The sequence below is a fragment of the Rhinoraja longicauda genome, chromosome 2, assembly GCF_053455715.1.
Source record: "Rhinoraja longicauda isolate Sanriku21f chromosome 2, sRhiLon1.1, whole genome shotgun sequence".
NCBI classification, from domain to species: Eukaryota; Metazoa; Chordata; class Chondrichthyes; order Rajiformes; family Arhynchobatidae; genus Rhinoraja; species Rhinoraja longicauda.
This window is the reverse complement of record NC_135954.1, coordinates 17349511-17369773: the sequence shown is the minus strand read 5'-3', so window position 1 is coordinate 17369773 and position 20263 is coordinate 17349511. Positions and strand designations below refer to the sequence as shown.

The following is a 20263-nucleotide window of genomic DNA, read 5'->3' as shown; positions in this document are numbered from 1 at the left end:
ATGGGTCTCCCAGGGCAGTTGTGTTTATGGATTTTGAGGAGAAGGTTAAACCGGGCTGCGCAGGGCTGGAAACGACAAGGTTGGAGGCTGTGGAAGGCAGACAACCTTCCCCTTATTTCCCCACATGGAACAGGTAGCACAGCCATAGCTCATTCCACTCATTATATATGATATTTATTCCAACATAATACACATCTTTAATGATGTAATCTTTAGCAAAGTTTAAAGCAAAAGTCTAATACAGGACATTTAAGGTGCATCTTTTGAATGAAACATTTAACCTTGAAAATGATATTATTCCAGAGCAGTGCAGTCTCCCAGTGTTCTAACCAATAACGTTTAATGATAAAGAAAAGCACCATATTAATGCAATTATTTTCTTTCTTACAACCACTTCTGCAGATCATTTTCATTATACATGTTTGATATCCCTTGATAATAATAATAATAATAATGCATTACATGTATATAGCGCTTTTCAAACACTCAAAGACGCTTTACAGGGATCTATCTCATAGCTACCATGCTGACTCTATGCCCCTCTCAGTGCTGTCAGATTGCTTTCCCATTGTCAGAAATTCAACAATTGAATATCATACAAATTGAGGGAGTTTATTTGACTACCAGTTTTAGTGGTTACTAGACCAAGTGGACCCGTTGGGCCCAAACCTCTCCTGCATTGGTGCAGCACCCTCCCCTCCCCCTGCCCTCCCATCCCCCCCTCAACCCCTTTATCCTCCCACCTTTCCTCCCCGCCTTCCCCTCACCCCCACTCCATCCCCCTCAACCCCCCTTATCCTCCCCCCTTCCTCCTCCTCCCCCCTCCCTCCCTAGGAGATAGATTTAAACTTTAAAACGTGAATAACTTAAAAAATATAACAACGATTTCAATTAAACTTCTTCCATTAGCACCAGAGGGATGACGGTAAGGTGGGCCTAAAATTGTCGCGCTATTGTGTACCGTTTTGGCTGTAGTTCAGGAACAATCAAACAAACGAGAGTTTTAGTATATAGATTCCATTTTACTGCATGCCTTTGTGGGGGTGGCCTATTGCATTCTGAGTTGTACAGGTTGGGAGAGGAAGCAGCTGGAAATGGAATTGTGTGGATATGGTGACCGATTATGCATCTTATCTATCTGAACTGAGTTTCAAACCATTCAATCATTCACCATATTCTCGTGGGTGGCAAGGTGACACAGCGGTAGAGTTGCTGCCAGAGACCCGGGTTCGATCCCGACTACGGGTGGTTGTCTGTTCAGTTTGTACATTCTCCCCGTGACCACGAGATCCTCGGTTTCCTCCCATACTCCAAAGACTTGCAGGTTTGTAGGTCAATTGGCTTGGTATAAATATAAATTGTCCCTAATGTGTGTAGGGTGGTATTAATGTGCAGGGATCGCTGGTCGATACAGACTCGGTGGGCTGAAGGAACTATTTCCACACTGTATCTCTAAACTAAAAAACTAAACTAAACTTCTTCCAATTCTATCGATATTGGCTGCTCCATCATTTGCTTCTTCTCCCAACCTACCTGTTTATTCATCACAGCTCCAAATTACATCTGCACTGTTTCCCAATAAAAAAAAGACATAGAGTGCAGGAGTCACTCAGCAGGTCAGATAACGCCCCTTGAGAAAATGGCCAGCTGACGATTCGGGTCAGGACCCTTTTTCAGACTGATTGTGTGTGTGTGGGAGGTCTTCCCTCCCCCCACTTATAATCAGAAAAGAATGGAAACTTACTGGAATGTGTGGTAACGTTATGGTGACTTGGTCACCTTTTCCAACTTGTAGCTCACCCTCACAAGATGTGTCGATGGATGCTGGTTTAAAATCATCTGAAAGAAAACAGATGCACAGATTAATTGCCAAAGGATAAACCCCTTTTTATTAAAATAATTTTGTATGTTTTTGTGAACGAGTTATAGGGAAATGTGCCCCCAGCTAATTTGATTGCATTTCTGTTTCACCTCCTACATTTAGTTTAGTTTAGTTTATTGTCATAAGGTCGTAAGTAGAATTAGGCAATTCGGCCTATTAAGTCTATTCCGTCATTCAATCATGGCTGGCCTATCTCTCCCTCCTAACCCCATTCTCCTGCCTTCTCCCCATAACCTCTGACACCTATACTAATCAAAAATATATTTATCTCTGCCTTAAAAATATCCACTGACTTGGCCTCTACAGCCTTCCATGGAAAAGAATTCCACAGATTCACCACCCTCTGATTAAAGAAATTTCCTGTCATCTCCTTCCTAAAAGAACACCCTTTAATTCTAACGCTATGACCTTCCCTACAGCCATCAGGCTATTAAACACTAAAAGCTTGAGGTTGTAGAGTTTACTAGCCTGATGGCTGTTGGGAAGTTGTTCCTGAACCTGGACATTACAATTTTTAAGCTCCTGTACATTCTTCCCGATGGCAGTGGTGAAATGAGTGTGTGGCCAGGATGGTGTCGGTCTCCAATGATGCTGGCTGCCTTTTTGAGGCAACGACTCCAATAAATCCTTTCGATGGTGGGGAGGTCAGAGCCGGTGATGGACTGGGCAGTGTTCACAACTTTTTGCAGTCTTTTCCGCTCCTGGATGTTCAAGTTGCCAAACCAGGCCACGATGCAACCAGTCAATATGCTCTCTAATGTACACCTGCAGAAGTTCAAGAGAATCCTCTTTGACATACAGAATCTCCTTAATCTTCTCAGGAAGTAGAGGCGTTGATGTGCTTTATTTATAATTGCATCAGTGTGCTGGGTCCAGGAAAGATTTTAGAAATATGCATGCCCAGGAATTTGAAAATTTTGACCCTCTCCACCATCGTCCATACAAATAGGATTGTGGGTCCTCATCCTTCCTCTTCCAAAGTCACAATCAGCTCATTGGTTTTACTGATATTGAGAGCCAGGTTGTTGTGCTGGCACTGTTTGGTCAATCGGTCAATCTCACTTCTATACTCTGACTCATCACCATCTGTAATTCGGCCAACAACTGTGGTGTCGTCGGCGAACTTGAAGATAGAGTTCGTACTATGTCCGGCTACACAGTCATGAGTATAGAGTGAGTAGAGCAGGGGGCTGAGCACACAGCCTTGAGGTTCTCCCATACTGATTGTCAATGAGGAAGAGGTATTTCTGCCAATTCGAACAGACTGTTGTCTGTGGATAAGGAAGTTGAGGTTCCAATTGCAGAGGGATGCACAGAGACCCAGTTCCGTGAGCTTGGTAACCAGCCTGGATGGGATGATGGTATTGAACACCGAATTGTAGCCTATAAACAACAGCCTGATGCATGTGTTTTTATTGTCCAAGTGGTCCAAAGCGGAGTGGAGAGCAAGTGAGATCGCATCCTCCGTTGACCTGTTGTGATGGTAGGCAAACTATAGTGGGTCGAGGTTCTTGTTGAGGTAGGAGTTGATATCCACCATAACCAACCTCTCAAAGCACTTCATCACCACAGACGTTAGTGCCACTGGTCGATAGTCGTTGAGGCACATCACCTTACTCTTCTTGGGCACCGGTATTATTTAAAGCAGGTGGGAATCTCAGACCTCAGTAGTGAGAGGTTGAAAATATCCGCAAAAACCCCAGCCATTTGGTCTGCACAGGTTTTGAGAACTCGACCGGGAACGCCATCAGGTCCAGGCGTTTTCCGAGGGTTCATCCCTCTGAAGGATCTTCTGACATCGGACTCTGTGACTGTGACTGTAATACCATAGGGGGCTCAGGAAGGCACATCAGCGATAGGCATCCTTGATGGTCATATAGCAGTGGTCAATGGTGTTTAATCCTCTGGTACTGCAGGCGACATGTAGGTGGTAGTTTGGGAGTGATTATTTCAGATTGGCTTTGTTGAAGTCTCCGGCTATGGTGGTAAATGCTTTGGGGTATGCTGAATGGTGCTTGTTGACCACGGCATGCAGCTCCTCCAATGCTAGACGGACGTCTGCCTGGGGTGGGATGTAGACCGGGGTCAGGATGATGAAGGTGAATTCTCTCGGGAGGTAGAAGGGGCAGCACTTTACCGCTAGATGTTCCAGGTGCGGAGAGAAGGAGTTAGACGAAAATGCCATGTCTGAGCACCACAAAGAGTTGACCATGACCCACGCCTCTCCCTTTCCCAGATGCCTGCGTACAGTCCATACGATGGATGGAGAAACCTTCAGGCTGGATGGCTGAGTCTGGGGAGCTGGGGGTGAGCCATGTCTCTGTGAAACAGAACACAGAGCATTCCCTCAGCTCCCTTTGGTACAGCAGCCTTGACCATAAGTCCTCCACTTTATTTTCCAGTGATTATACATTGGCTAATAGGATGGTAGGGAGAGGGGCTCGTAGTCCCCTGTGCTTCAGTCTGACTTGTAGTCCTGCCCGCCGGCCACGTTTCCGGACACCATGGAGGCCTCTCCGGTGTTTCCAGGTACAGTACTTACTGTTCCTGCGATCCTCCGCCAGGTCAAGGATTCCCGTGATCGGGAATTCCTTTACAGTCGGCAGCTCCATTGCTGCCGGTAGATTGCAATAGCGCTAATCCATTTAAATGCATGAGCTTGTCAGTTGCATTGCTGGTTTCTGCTGTTTCTTTTATGCAAGTAAGCTGAGAACTGCTATATTTGATGATTTTCTGCTGGCAACATGTAGCCACAGACAGGCGCCATCTTGCTAGCATTGAGTTTGCTTTCTTTACTACCGATTCGATTTGCAGATTAACTTTTTGGGAATCCTGCACCAGCACTCTCAAGTCCCTTTGCACCTCCCATTTCTGGATTCTCTCCCCATTTAGAAAATAGTCTACGCCTTTATTCCTACTACTAAAATACATGACTCCACATTTTGCTGCACTATATTCCATCTGCCACTTCTCTGCCCACTCTCCCAACCTGTCCAAGTCCTTCGGCAGAGTCCCTGCTTTCCCCACACTACATGCCCTTCCACCTATTTTCGTATCATCTACAAACTTGGCCACAAAGCCTTCAATCCCCTTGTTCAAATCATTAATATACAATGTGAAGAGTAGTGGCCCCAGCACTGACCCCTGTGGGTAACTCAGCTAGTCACTGACAGCCAACCTGAAAAAGCCCCCTTTATTGCCACTCTTTGTCTTCTGCCATCCATCCAACCTGCTATCCATGTCCTTTGACACCGTGGGTTCTCATCTTCTTTAGCAGCCTCACGTGGGGCACCTTATCAAAATCTTTCTGAAAATCTAAGTAGACAAGATAGACACAAAATGCTGGAGTAACTGACTGACTGATCAGTCTGAAGAAGGATCTCGACCCGAAACGTCACCCATTCCTTTTCTCCAGAGATGCTGCCTGTCCCGCTGAGTTACTCCAGCATTTAGAGTCTATCTTCGATTTAAACCAGCATCTGCTGTTCCTTCCTACACATCTGAGTAAACAACATCTACTGATTCTCCTTGGTCTGTCCTATTTACTTCTTGAAAGAATTCCAGCAAATTTGTCAAGCAAGACCTCCCCTTCAAAAAGCCATGCTGACTTTGGCCTATTTTATCGTGAACTTCTTAGTACTCCGTGACCTCATCCTTTATAATGGACTCTAAAATCTTACCAACCACCGAAGTTCCCACTATTCTGTTTTGCTCCCTTCTTGTGCAGCGGAGTAATATTGTCACGTGTACCAAAGTGCAGTGCGAAAATCTTTGTTGATGTTTGCTATCCAGTCAGCAGAAAGAATAAACAGGATTACAACCATAATAATACAGGATAAAGTGAATAACATTTAGTGCAAGATAAAGTCCAGTAAAGTCCGATTCAAGATAATCACAGGGTCTCCATTCAAGGTAGATGGTCAGTCAGTGCTGGGAGGAGGATGAGGAAGCTTCACCGTGGCAACACGATAGGCTGATCAGTGTTTGCCACCCGGGGTCGCAGAGCAACCGGGAGCCTCACCGCGGCCTTCCAGCCATCGACTCGCTTTAACACTAACAGGGGAATTCTCCTGACCCACATCGCCTGAAAGGCCAAGATAGAGAGGACGTGAAAGGATGTTTCCACTAATGGGAGAGTCTAGGGCCACAGGTCATAGCCTCAGAATAAAAGAATGTTCCTTTAGGAAGAAAATGGAGAGGAATCTCTCTGGTCAGATTGTAGTAAATCTGTGGAATTCATTGCCATAGGAGGCTGTGGAGGTCAAGTCAACCGATATTTTTAAGGCAGGGATAGATAGATAGATTAATACGCGTGTCAGGGGTTTGGGGTGAATGGGGTTAGGCGGGGAAGCCATGATTGAATGGTGGAGTAGACTTGATGGTCCGAATGGCCTAATTCTGCTCCTATCACCAATGAACACCGCTGTCAGCCGTGAGGTCTAAGCCTGCTGACTCGCCCATTCAATCGCGATCGAATGTGCTGCAGACGGCCAGCGTGTGCGGGACGGACTGACTGGCCGCGGTCAGCCGGCCTCCTCGCCACTCACAGCGGATGGTGTGGAACGAGCTCTTGGGCCGTTTCTCGAAGCTCTCGCCCAGTTTCAGCACATGCTCCTCCTTGTCCAGCGCCGGCTGTGCGGTGCCGTTCATCGCCGTACTCCTCAACCGTCAACCACTGGCGGGAGAGAGGGGAAAAAAACACACCTCGGCGCCAATTTAAAAATAAAAACAAAGGCCGAGCTCGCGACGGCGGCGGCCGTTAAACCCGGAGTGTAAACATGTCCAACCCGCGCGCATGCGCGCGCTCCGTTTCTGCAGAGAGAGAGCGCATGCGCGCACTCCCGCCTCGTTCCTTTGCAGCGGGCTGGGAGTGCGCGCATGCGCACGTTCCGGTATCTCCGAGGGCAGGGAGCTCACGCATGCGCACAGACCACCCCCTCGGCAGAGGGCTCGGAGAGCGCGCATGCGCACGTTCCGGTTTCTCGGCCAGCAGAGAGCTTACGCATGCGCACAGACCACCCTCTCCGCAGAGGGCTTGGCGAGCGCGCATGCGCACGTTCCGGATCTGCCCTGCGGCGGTGGCGGGCCGCGACGGTTGAGTGGGGAAAGGATGTGAAGTGGTTCACCCACGAGTGGTAAAGGACGTGACGGCGTTTTGTTTTTTTATCCTTATGCTGATATTCCCTACTAAAATGGTAAGTTTCGGTATCTGTCCAGCTTCAAGGCTTTTTCGTTATTGCCGAATGCTTAAAGACCACATCCACCACTGAGTATTGGTGTATTCTCCGTCTAGTGGTGTGGTCTGGGCCTGCTTTAAAAGTGTTTAGAAGGGGCAACCGGTATGTTCTTTTTGGTTTTTATTCATTTACTTGCCTGAGAGTTTATTTTTCCGTATTTCTTGTTTTTCTGTAACGCCTTCAACTTGATAAAACAATTATTCCAATCGGCCTGAAGAAGGGTCTTGACCCGAAACATTGTCTGCCCATTCTCTGCAGATGATGCCTGACCCGCTGAGTTTCTGCAGCTATTTTTGTATCTATAACCTTAAAGGCTTTGCAGGATTATCTTTTGAAATCTAACCAGAGCCACTGCAATTGGTCTCCTGTGTACCAAAGCAAGAAAAAGGAACTGTAAAATATAAGTAAACTCTTTTTCATTAAGCGCTAAGGAAAGACACAACGTGCTGGAGTAACTCAGCAGGTCACGCAGCAACCCGAGAGAACATGGACAGGTGATATTTTGAGCCGGGACCTTTCTTCAGATCAGCCTGAAGAAGGGTTCTAACGTGAAACGTCGCCTATCCACGATCTTCAGGGATGCTATCTGACCTGCTGAATTATTCTGGCAAACGTGTATTTCTCTAGTATAAACCAGCATCTGTAGTTCCTTGTTATTGCAAGCCCCAAGGAACAATGATTTGTGATTTCTGCAGCTTATCAACTGACATTAAAAGAGCATCTTAAACTTAAATATCATCTTCACCCCAGAAAGAGGTCCCAAAGAACACATGGCACAAAATAACACAAGGACAAATTAGTCCACCCAATCAATGAGTAAGGGTAGGGAGAATATAACCATCCGGCTCAACATAACCGGTTCATAGCAGCTATGGCCCTGGGGATGAAGCTGTTCCTGAGTCTGGAGGTGCGGGCGTAGAAGGCCTTGTAGCGTCTGCCCGATGGTAGAATTTCGAACAGACTATTGCAGGGGTGTGAGGAGTCTTTGTGAATGCTGGTGGCTTTTCTGAGGCATCGTGTGTTGTAGATGTCCTCCAAGGCTGGTAGCTGTGTTCCGATAGTCTTCTGAGCTCTATGGACTACCCGCTGAAGAGCTCTCCTCTGCCTCCATGCAGCTGAGGTACCACACAGGGATGGTACCAACTACAAAACAATGAATGTCAGCAAGACACAGACGATAGTGATCGATTTCAGGAAGCAAAGCAGTACACATACACACATCCCAGTCTGCATTGACGGTGCCGAAGTACACATGGTTGAAAACATCAAATTTCTAAGAGTCAATAACACCAACAACTTCTCCTGGACTACCCATATTGAAGCAACGACCAAGAAAGAGCACCTCTACTTGCTTAGAAGGCTTAAGAAGTTCGGCATGTCCCCTACAACTCTCATCAACTTCGACTGATGCACCATAGAAAGCATTTTATCAGGATGCATCACAGCTTGGTTTGGAAACAGCTCCATCCAACACTGCAAGAAATTGCACCGAATTGAGGACGCAGCCCAGACCATCGCGCAAACCAATCTACCATATATTGACTCCATTTATACCTCACCCTGCCTATGCAAGGCCAGCAACACAATCAAAGAGTCGCACCCCCTCTTTTCCCCTCTCCCACCACTCCCTCTTCTCTCCTCTCAGGCAAAATGTATAGAAATGTGGAAACGCACAGCTCCAGATGTGGGGATAGTTTCTTCCCAGCTGTTATCAGGCAACTGGATTATCCTACCACAACCAGAGAGCAGAGCTACTATCTACCTCTTTGGTAGCCTCAGACTATCTCTGATTGGACTTTGCTGGCTTTACCTTGCACTAAACGTTATTCCCTTATCATGTACCGAAATGCTGTAAATGGCTCGATTGTAATCATGTATTGTCTTTCTGCTGACTGGATAGCATGCAACAAAAGCTTTTCACTGTACATCAGTACACGTGACAATAAACTAAACTGAAATTCTTACGTGCAGCAGCATAACAGGCCGATAACACAATACACATTGATAATGTATAGTAAACAGACAAATTTGTGAGGAAAAAAGTTTAAAGTCCTTAGTGCAGCCAAAGACAGTCCAAAGTGTATAGTTTTGTGTTAAGTAGTGTTCAAGAGCCTGATTGTTGTTGGGAAGAAACTACTCTTGAACGTTTTTCCAGTTTTCCATAACTGTAACCCTTGAGATGGTTGAACTGATAACTTGTTAATCATGGGACATATTCTGTAAATACGTGGAAAAAACTGCACCAATAAGATATATATAGTTTTTTATACATATATAAAGTAATACATTTTAAATTTAATTTTAAATAATCTAGAATTCAAATACGCTAGGATCTAAAGTTTGTTTTTCCTCTTGAAGCTTGACTGGAATTTTGAAAAAACGATGAATTATGATGTGGAGGCAAATGATCCAAGTACTAGTCAAATGCATGCAACAGAAGAAATGGACAGTTGCTCACAAAGGAACAACGCAATAACTGCAACATCTTCCAAATCAGAAATCCCGTTACGTGTAACAAGAGATGGGGGAAGGATCCTTACCCCTGCAGAAGCAGAAAAGCTCATGAAAGACCAAAGCTTTGTGTCAGATTACAAACAACAAAAACTTGAAAGAGAGGCACAGAGAAACTGGGATTTGTTTTACAAGAGGAACAGCATCAACTTCTTCAAAGATAGACATTGGACAACCAGAGAGTTTGAAGAGCTGAAAACATGTAGAGAAGTAAGTAATGTTGAATAAATTAATCCAGAGCAGTGAAAATATATCGAGCTGTGTTTCAACAATTTGGTTCACTTTTATATGCAATCTGAAATGGCTGTGCAAGCAACTCAATTAGAGGTTAATTGGGGATGGACAAAATTGCTGGCCTTGCCAATGATGTACCGATCGAGGATTTGATCTAATTCTACCATTCCTAATGGTCCTATTACAGCCAAAAAAATCTCCGGCAGAGGCATATCCTGCTGCCTGCATCAATTTTCCCAGTCCCTTGTTATGACCAGCATAATATGAAATCCCATGCTTCCTCCTTTTTCATTGCCTTTTTCAACATGGTTCTGCCTACCCTTGTTTACATACCGTTTCCAACAAAGTCAGCACAGGCTGGATGTCCTTTTCTCCGTCTGTTGACATCGGGACTTTATCTCACTAGCACTGTTAAATTGATCATGATAATTTATGTGAGTGCTTCCTAAATAATTAATAAATGAACATGGATTTTGCCTATTGAAAACTGAATGCATGTTGTGATGAATGGCATACCCTCACTTGTAAGTTCCAATTGTTCATTCAGGTCAAATCAGGTGCTACTCAAACATAGGGCGGCACGGTAGCGCAGCGGTAGAGTAGCTGCTTTACAGCGAATGCAGCGCCGGAGACTCAGGTTCGATCCTGACTACGGGTGCTGTACTGTAAGGAGTTTGTACGTTCTCCCCGTGACCTGCGTGGGTTTTCTCCGAGATCTTCGGTTTCCTCCCACACTCCAAAGACGTACAGGTATGTAGGTTAATTGACTGGGTATATGTAAAAAATTGTCCCTAGTGTGTGTAGGATAGTGTTAGTGTGCGGGGATCACTGGGCGGTGCGGACTTGGTGGGCCGAAAAGGCCTGTTTCCGCGCTGTATCTGAAATATGAAAAAAAAATGAAAATAATATGTTTTTTTAAATATAAACTTTGTATTCTGTTCTCTCTCCACCACCAATATTACTTTCCTCTGCCTCAAAGGTAATGGATGCTCCAACTCTTTTGATTGGAGCTTCAATTTGCCTCCCCTTGCTGCTCATCTATTAATGACATGCCTTCACACCTTTCTAGTTTTCAGTCTGTTCCTGAAGCTCATCACCATTCCACCCATTTTCTTAATCTCTTTTTTTTTAACCGTGAGCCTAGTTATCACTTCTGTCTTTGGTTTGATGTCCATTCTTTATTATGTGAAGCTCAGTGTACCATTGTATTATGGTAATGTTGCTGTAAATTCTTTCTTGCAGGTTGACCATCAACAACTGATTGTCTTGGAAGCAGGCTGTGGAGTTGGAAACTCTTTATTCCCTCTATTAGAGTGTGATCTGAATGTTTTCATTTATGCTTGCGACTTCTCTCCCCGAGCTGTAGAATTTGTGAAGGTACAGTACAAAGCATTTAAATGTTAATATAAATATTTCTGACATGTTATTGACACTTTTGTTATTTATATTGTTTCTGCTGAAAATCTTCAAGATGAAACATATGTTAAACATAGTATGGTGGAGGTATCCTGAGCAATAAGGTGGCACAGTGGGGCGGCATAATGGCGCAGCAATAGAGTTGCAGCCTAACAGTGCCAGAGTCCTGGGTTCAATCCTGACTACTGGTGCCACAAAATGCTGGAGTAACTCAGTAGGTCAGGCAGCATCTCTGGAGAGAAGGAATGGGTGACTTTTCGGGTCGATACCCTTCTTCAGACCTGACCCAAAAGGTCACCCATTCCTTCTCTCCAGAGATGCTGCCTGACCCGCTGAGTTACTCCAGCATTTTGTGATACCTTCGGTTTGTACCAGCATCTGCAGTTATTTTCCTACACAACTGACTACTGGTGCTGTCTGTACGGAGTTTGTACGTTTTCCCAGGGTACACCCGCACATCAAAGACAATACGATACGATAGAACTCTGTCCTCGGAGGGAAATTGATCGAACCAGTCTATTGCTGAAGGTACTCCTCGGGTTGACCAGTTTGTCATGGAGGGGGTGAGCTATATTGTCCAGGATGCTCTGCAGTTTGAGGATCATCCTCCTCTCCACGACCACCTCCCATGAATCTAACTCCGCCCCCCGGCCAGAGCAGGTTTGCTTCGGTACTGGTTTGTAAGTTAATTGGATCTGGTAAAGATTGTAAATGGTCCCTCGTGTGTAGGATAGTGCTAGTGTGCGGGGATTGCTGGTCAGTGCAAACTCAGTGGGCTGATGGGCCTGGTCCAACACTGTATCTCGAAACTAAACTGAAGAAACGTAATTTGTACAGACTATAAATTAGAGCTATGTTAGTGCAGAAGTAAATGCAATCACTGTGAAACAAGAAGGGTAAACAAAATAATCTACATTATTATACCATTTAAGAATGAAAAACATGTCAAAGTGTTTCTGAAGTGGGTCTGAAGAAGGTTCCCGATCCAAAATCTCACTTATCCGTCTTCTCCAGGAAGGCTGCCTAACCCACTGAGTTACTCCAGCACTTTGTGTCTTTTTATATCAAAGTACTTTACAGGCAACTGAAGTACTTTTGAATGTTGACAATATTGTAATGAAAAACACCATGGTCTCTATGTGTCCACTGGGATTCCTCAGAAAATGATGTTAGAAACTAGCTATCAACTGAATAAGTATCTACTTTGTTAAGACAAGCAATTTACTCAAATTCCTAGAAAAATACATCAACTACTTTTGGCACCAAATGAAGTATTTAATATCAGCAGCATGTTAACACTGATATGATTACATTTTGTGTTACAGGGGACTATTGATGTGAACATTTTTCACTGAACTTTTTTCATTTATTGCAATGTTTTGTTTTTTTAAAGCAAAATCGCTTGTATAACACTGAACGATGCAAAGCCTTTCAGTGTGATCTGACAAAAGATAATTTACTGGAGAATGTGCCTGCTGACTCAGTAGATGTTGTTATGCTGATTTTCGTGCTCTCCTCCATTCATCCTGAGAAGATGCAGCTGGCCCTAGAAAATATTTACAAAGTAAGTATTTAACAAGCTGTCTTTTAGTGGACAATCCAATCCAAACTTAGAATGTTTTCTATGGAGCATTGGAGGTTGAGGGGAGACCTGAAAGAAGTGTGTAAAATTACATGAGGCATAGATTACATTAGGGTAGACAATTGGAAACTCTTTCCTATGGTGGAAATGTCAAATACTAAAGGGCATAGCTAAAAGGGGGAGATAGCTTAAAGGAGATGTGCATGGGAGGTTCTTTTACACAGAGAATGGTGGGTGACTAGAACCAGCTGGTGGTAGAAGTAGATAGATAAGATAGTGGAATTTAAGAAGCTTCTCAATATGCATATGGAATTCTGGGAATGGAGGGATAAGGGCAGGCAGAGGAAGTAGATCAACTCAGCATCAAGTTTGTTACAGAGATGATTGATCAAAAGGCCCGTTCATGTGCTGTACTGATCTATTTTCTATTCTGCTGTGGCACAGAACAGAGTTTTAAAAATCAACTAGACCAAGTGGACCCGTTGGGCCCAAACCTCGCCTGCATTGGTGCAGCACCCTCTCCTCCCCTCTTCCCCCCTTTCCTCCCCCCCACTCCAACCCCTCAACCCCCTTATCCTCCTTCCCTCCAGCCCACCCTCCCTCCCTAGGAGATAGATTTAAATTTTAAAATGTAAATAACAAAAAGTATAACACTGATTTCAATGAAACTTCCATTAGCACAAAGGGGCGACGGTGAGTAAGGTGGGTCTAAAATTGTCGCGCTATCATGTACCGTTTGGCTGTAGTTCAGGAACAAACAAACAAACGAGAGTTTTAGTATATAGATTAGAATAGAATGTGCCTCAGTGTTTTAATGCAGGTGAATTGCTCAAGTAGTCAACACTTTTTATTTGGGAGGGTGTTATGATAAAAAACATACCAACAGTGAGTTTGATTGCTATGTTTGTCGAGCAGGTACTAAAACCAGGTGGCTGCATCTTATTTAGAGATTATGGACTGAATGACCACGCCATGTTCAGATTCAAATCTGGCCATAAGCTTGGCCCAAACTTTTATGTTCGACAAGATGGAACCAGGTCCTTCTTTTTTTCTGATGGTAAGAGTTTATTATTTAGATTTTAGGAGAGAGTTTGATTTAGCTCTTAGGGCTAAGGGAATCAAGGGATATGGGGAAAAAGCCAGAACGGGGTACTGATTTTCGATAATCTGCCATGATCATATTGAATGACGGTGCTGGCTCGAATGGTCTACTCCTGCACCTATTTTCCGTTTTTCTATTTAGGATATTTCTTTTAAGAATCTATCAACTACTATATATTTGCATACAAAATTCATACCGGTCCACCACCGATTTTCCGGCAACTCCCTTTAATCCAAACAAAATCCCCCGCCCCTCCCCAGAAGTTCTTCCCCCCCCCCCCCGGTAAATGGGGCGCCTAGGCCGGCCGAGGCAGCCAGACGTGACCTCATTGGGACTTCTGTGCCGATCGGCGGGTCGGATTTGCCCCCTACGACCAGGGAGAGTCCAGAACCAGGGTCCACAGTTTAAGAGTAAGGGGTAGGCCATTTAGAACGGAGATGAGGAAAAACTTTTTCAGTCAGAGAGTTGTAAATCTGTGGAATTCTCTGCCTCAGATGGCAGTGGAGGCCAATTCTCTGATAGAGCTCTTAAGGATAGCGGAGTCAGGGGGTATGGGGAGAAGGCAGGAAAGGGGTACTGATTGAGAATGATCAGCCATGATCACATTGAATGGTGGTGCTGGCTCGAAGTGCCGAATAGCCTACTCCTGCACCTATTGTCTATTGGTTCTGGAACTCCGGCCTGGCTGGATCCAACATTTCCGTTCCCATAGTGGACCTCCGCGGCTAATCGACAAGTCAAATTTGCCGCCTTTGGCCGGGGCACTGGGGCTCTCTGTTTATTTTTGCTTGATTAGTAGATTAGCAACCAATCCTTCGGTGCCTTCATGTCATTTATACGAATTGTCAAAAGTTGAAGCCCCAGCTCTGATCCCTGTGGCACAACATTGATTATATTGTGCCAACCAGAAAAGACCATTTAGCTTATTCCGTTTCTTAACTAGCCACTCTTCTATCCATTCCAATTTATTCCCACAGCATGAGCTTCCTCACAATTCCATGCTAGCTCAATTCCAGTGACTGGGATTCAATCCTGACTGCTGGTGTTGTCTGCATGAGTTTGCACATTCTCCCTGTGATCGCCAATGTTCCCTTCGAGTTATCTGGCACAAAGCACATGCATTTAGCCCATTCCCCCACTCATTTTGCCTTCACACGCTCAAACTCCCTCTAATTTCCTTGTTACTCATGCACACTAGGTATAATTTACAATAGCCAATTAACCTAGCCTCCATAACCAATTCTTTATGTATCATATCCTACCTGTTGTAGTGGCACAGTGGTGTATAGTCGACAGGCAGAGGTGTTGAGAGACGTGCATAACTCCATGATATTTCAAAATATCATTTTGTATGTGGACATTGCACTCTCCTGTGGTTTCCCAACTACTACTCTCCTTAGCTAATGAATGACTACCCCTTCACATTAAACATCAGTTGGGAGATGCAGTAAACACAACAAAGAAACTGTTTAACAAAAAGTATTTATTTCATGGAACTTATTTCTGTCTATATTCATTTTTATAATTTTGTACATTTTTACCAGACTATGTGGCACAACTCTTGACATCTTCCGGTTACGAGGTGTTAGTGAACGAATATGTTTACCGAGTGACCGTTAATAAGAAGGAAGGTCTGTGTGTTCCAAGAGTTTTTCTTCAGTGCAAATTTAAGAAGTCAAGGAAATCGCTGAGCTCAGAAGTGGTTTCAACTGCTGATTTTTGAAAGGTTTCAATGTTTCACTTAGACAAACTTTGTAGAGAGACAAATATTGCTGAGCCAGTAGCTGAAATGGTGTCTTGCTGAATTCCGTTCAGTTCAGAGATACACCACGGAAACAAGCCATTCAGCCCACCAAGTCTATGCTGACCAAGATGCCCCATCTCTGCTAGTCCCACCTGCCTGTGTTTGGCCCACATCCCTCTAAACCTTTTCGTATACATGTATAAATGTATTTTGGAGGAATAGTAAAGGGAAGTTGGAAGAGTGAGAAGATCGTTTGTTGCTTTTATGCTCATTCCAATGGCTGACTCATGGTGAAAATTATTGAATTTATTGGAAAGTGTAATCATTGCAACAAAAAAAAAGTTAAAACAAATTATGCATGTTCTGAGATTGGAATTTTAGGAAATGTTCTATCACTTGTTTAATTCACTTTTGTGAAGTGTAAATGTTGAAGTTTTACAAACTTTCCTAGTGCTTTGTTCTAATAAACTATATATTTTTAAAGTACATTTCATTCTTCTTTGAAACAATTTTCAGCGTTTATTAATTGCAAAATAAATATTGAATTTAGACTTGCTGATTTATGTTTCCCAATTTTTCAAAACATTCTTTGTATTGCATCTAGATTTTAATTCACTTCAAATGCTATAATCCTTTTGCTGACATAGCACATTCCATCGAATGTGTAAAAGTGGGGAAACTGAATTAGACTTGCCATGTAAATGCCATTGTAAATAGAACACATTAGAGCCCAATATTCTTTTACAAATGGCTTTCTTTCCTAAGTCTATCTACCACGTGCAAATACTCATTTCAGAGGTCTGATACGACATGATATGATAGAACTTTATTTATCCCAGGAGAGAAATTGATTTTTTAGATTTAGAGATACAGCGCAGAAACAGGCCCTTCGGCCCACCGAGTCCGCGCCGCCCAGCGATCCCCGCACACTAACACTATCCTACACCCACTAGGGACAATTTTTACATTTGACCGGCCAATTAACCTACATACCTGTACGTCTTTGGAGTGTGGGAGGAAACCGAAGATCTCGGAGAAAACCCACGCAGGTCAAGGGAAGAAAGTACAAACTCCATACAGATGGCGCCCGTAGTCAGGATCGAACCTGAGTCTCCGGCGCTGCATTCGCTGTAAGGCAGCAACTCTACCGCTGCGCCACCGTGCCGTCCTTAATCTACCAACAGTCATAAAAACACAAAATACATGAAACATGAAATTAAAGTGACGAGTGGAAAGGCTTGAGGGATGTGCAAAGATTGGGGAGGGGGGGGGGGGGGAGGTCTACCCCACGACAGAAGAGGGAGTTGTAAAGTTTGATAGCCACAGGGAAGAAGGATCTGTGGCATTCTGTCCTGTATCTTGGTGGAACCAGTGTGTTGCTGAAGGTACTCCTCAGGTTGACCAGTGTGTCACGGAGGGCGTGAACTGCATGCAATGCTTTCCACTTCTCTCCAATAATGCTCAGTAAGCTCAATGCTGTCTAGGAAAAAGCATTGGTGTTCATCCACCCTCTTTCATCAGCATACTGCAGTCGCAAAATGTACCATATGTCGAATAGCTACAGCTACTTGTTAAGACATCAAAAGGATACAAAGTGCTGGAGTAACTCAGCAGGTCAGGCAGCATCTCTAGAGAACATGGATAGGTGACATTTCGGGTTGAGACCCTTAATCAGATTGAATATTGTGTTATGGCAGAACTACCTGTGTCCTCATCGTGGTGCAAAGTCATTGTAACTGATGATGTGAGATCACAAGGTCATTAGTGATAGGAGCAAAATTAGGCCATTCGGCCCATCAAGTCTACTCCGCCATTCAATCATGGCTGACCTATCTCTCCCTCCTAACCCCATTCTCCTACCTGCTCACCCGTACTAATCAAGAATCTGTCTATCTCTGCCTTAAAAATATCCACTGACGGTCTCCACAGCCTTCTGTGGCAAATAATTGCTCATAATATTCCAAATGCGGCCTTACCAGTGCCTAATGGAGCCTCAATATTGCATCCCTGTTTTTGTATACAAGCCCTCTTGAAATAAATGCATTTATGTCATGAGTTTTGCTTTCTGTCTTGAGTTTGCATTGAAATGGTAGTGTTCATGCCCTGGTGCTCTAGGTGTTTAGAAGTCTTGGTCTGATCAGGTTAGCTGGCATCTCTGTTAATTACATTATTGAATGGGTAGGGAAAAAGCAAAGTGAAGATAAATCAGCTGCAATTGCAGTAATGGTAATGTATTGCATTAAAATACAGTAGAACTCTGATAACCCAGTATATATTTTGTTTGGAAATCCTGATGGTTTGGCATTTGGCCCTCACATTAATCTGCAATGTGAGGCAGGGGCCCAAAGGGCAAGCAGCCTGTGCGGCCAGAGCCGGGGGAAGAATTTGATCAAATCCGACTGAGCTGAGACACAATCAAAATCAGAATTGACAATAGACAATAAGTGCAGGAGTAGGCCATTCGGCCCTTCATGCCAGCACCGGCATTCACTGTGATTATGGCTGATCATCCACAATCAGAACCCGGTTCCTGCCTTCTCCCCATATCCATTGACTCCACTATCTTTAAGAGCTCTATCTAACTTTTGAAAGCATCCAGAGAATTGGCCTCCACTGCCTTCTGAGGCAGAGAATTCCACAGATTCACAACTCTGGATGAAAAAGTTTTTCCTCATCTCCGTTCTAAATGGCCTACCCCTTATTCTTAAACTGTGGCCACTGGTTCTGGATTTCCCCAACATTGGGAACATGTTTCCTGCCTCTAGCGTGTCCAACCCCTTAATAATCTTATATGTTTCAATAAGATCCCCTGTCATCCTTCTAAATTCCAGTGTATACAAGCCCAGTCGCTCCATTCTTTCAACATATGACAGTTCCCGCCATCCTGGGAATTAACCTCGTGAACCTACGCTGCACTCCCTCAATGGCAAGAATGTCTTTCCTTAAAGTTGGAGACCAAAACTGCACACAATACTCCAGGTGCGGTCTCACTAGGGCCCTGGACAACTGCAGAAGGACCTCTTTGCTCCTATTCTCAACTCCTCTTGTTATGAAGGCCAACATGCCATTGGCTTTCTTCACTGCCTGCTGTACCTGCATGCTTGCTTTCAGTGACTGATGAAAAAGGACAACCAGATCTCGTTGTACTTCCCCTTTTCCTAACTTGACACCATTCAGATAACAATCTGCCTTCCAGTTCTTGCCACCAAAGTGGATAACCTCACATTTATCCATATTAAACTGCATCTGCCCACTCACCCAACTTGTCCAAGTCACCCTGCATCCTCATAGCATCCTCCTCACAGTTCACACTGCCACCCAGCTTTGTGTCATCTGCAAATTTGCTAATGTTACTTTTAATCCCTTCATCTAAGTCATTAATGTATATTGTAAATAGCTCCAGTCCCAGCACTGAGCCTTGCGGTACCCCACTAGTCACTGCCTGCCATTCTGAAAGGGACCCGTTAATCCCTACTCTTTGTTTCCTGTCGGCCAACCAATTTTCTATCCATGTCAGTACCCTACCCCCAATACTATGTGCACTAATTTTGCCAGAAGACCAGGGGCAGGAACATTAGTAGCTTTGGGATTGGAGCTATTATCTGGAATATTGGCATACATTCATCTTCCTTTAAACTCATTGGGTCGACTGGAAAAATGTATTGTACCACTGTGTAACATATTAGTAAAGCTAAAATTAAAATGTGTTTACCTATTAAAAGGAATAGTATCCAACAGTCTGGATCTATCGTTGATCCTTGTATCACACCTTTTGTCTTTTCATCTCTGCCCTTTGTCCAACCATCTGCCTATCAAACTGCCCACTCACCTATATCCACCTATCACTCACCAGGCTTTGTCCTGCTCTTCCTTTCCTCCAGTTTTATCCCTCCCCCACCATAATCAGTCTGAAGAAGGGTCCTGATCCAAAATGTCACCTTTCAACCCCCTCACAGATGCTGCCTGACCCACTGAATTTCACCAGTACTTTATTTTTTGATGAAAAGGTCTGAAATGCAAAGACCAACAATGCTGGATGTAAGTGTGTAGAAAGGAACTGCAGATGCTGTTTTATACCGAAGATATGCACAAAGTGCTGGAGTAAGTCAGCGGGTCAGGCAGCAGAAAAAGGACGGTTGATGTTTTGGGTCGGGGCTCTTCAGACCAGAGTCTGAAGAAGGGTCCCAACCTGAAACGTCACCCATCCTTTTTCTCCAGAGAGGTTATCTGACCCGCTGACTTACACCAGTAATTTGTTTCTATCTTCAGTACTGGATGTAAATTTGCGAAATGGCACCTAATTGATTCATGCACATTGCAGCTTTCTGGACTCAATATTGAATTCTATAACTTCAGGTAACTTTCTTTCCATGTCTGCATCGGGACTGGGCACTCTGCTGTAACTCATTTGTCCACATTATTAACTCAGTTTCTCTCTTTCCATTTGCACTGCTTGGCATGCCATACAACCCTGCGTCTTGCACCTTTTCATGTTCCTTTTTCAGTATTCTCACTCTAACTCTTCCATTTTTATTCCTTAGAAGGCAGGAGAGTG

At 44.1% G+C, this 20263-nt stretch overlaps 2 protein-coding genes across 2 annotated transcripts in view; one reads left to right on the top strand and one right to left on the bottom strand.

Moving 5' to 3' along the window:
* eaf1 (ELL associated factor 1) overlaps positions 1–6683 on the bottom strand; it is a 30780-nt gene extending 24097 nt beyond the window's left edge. The window contains exons 1-2 of the mRNA XM_078415464.1: positions 6430–6683; positions 1745–1839 (exon numbers count right to left, since the gene is read on the bottom strand). Of these exons, the coding sequence (XP_078271590.1) occupies positions 1745–1839; positions 6430–6532 (198 nt within the window). The 5' untranslated portion in view covers positions 6533–6683. The remainder of the gene's footprint in view (positions 1–1744; positions 1840–6429) is intronic.
* Positions 6684–6939: 256 nt separating this feature from the next.
* mettl6 (methyltransferase 6, methylcytidine) lies at positions 6940–16152 on the top strand. Its single transcript, XM_078427304.1, has 6 exons — positions 6940–7077; positions 9478–9840; positions 11107–11241; positions 12674–12844; positions 13778–13919; positions 15509–16152. Exons 1-6 carry the CDS (start codon positions 7054–7056, stop codon positions 15685–15687), a joined length of 1014 nt encoding a protein of 337 aa, XP_078283430.1. The 5' UTR covers positions 6940–7053; the 3' UTR covers positions 15688–16152.
* Positions 16153–20263: the final 4111 nt, after the last annotated feature.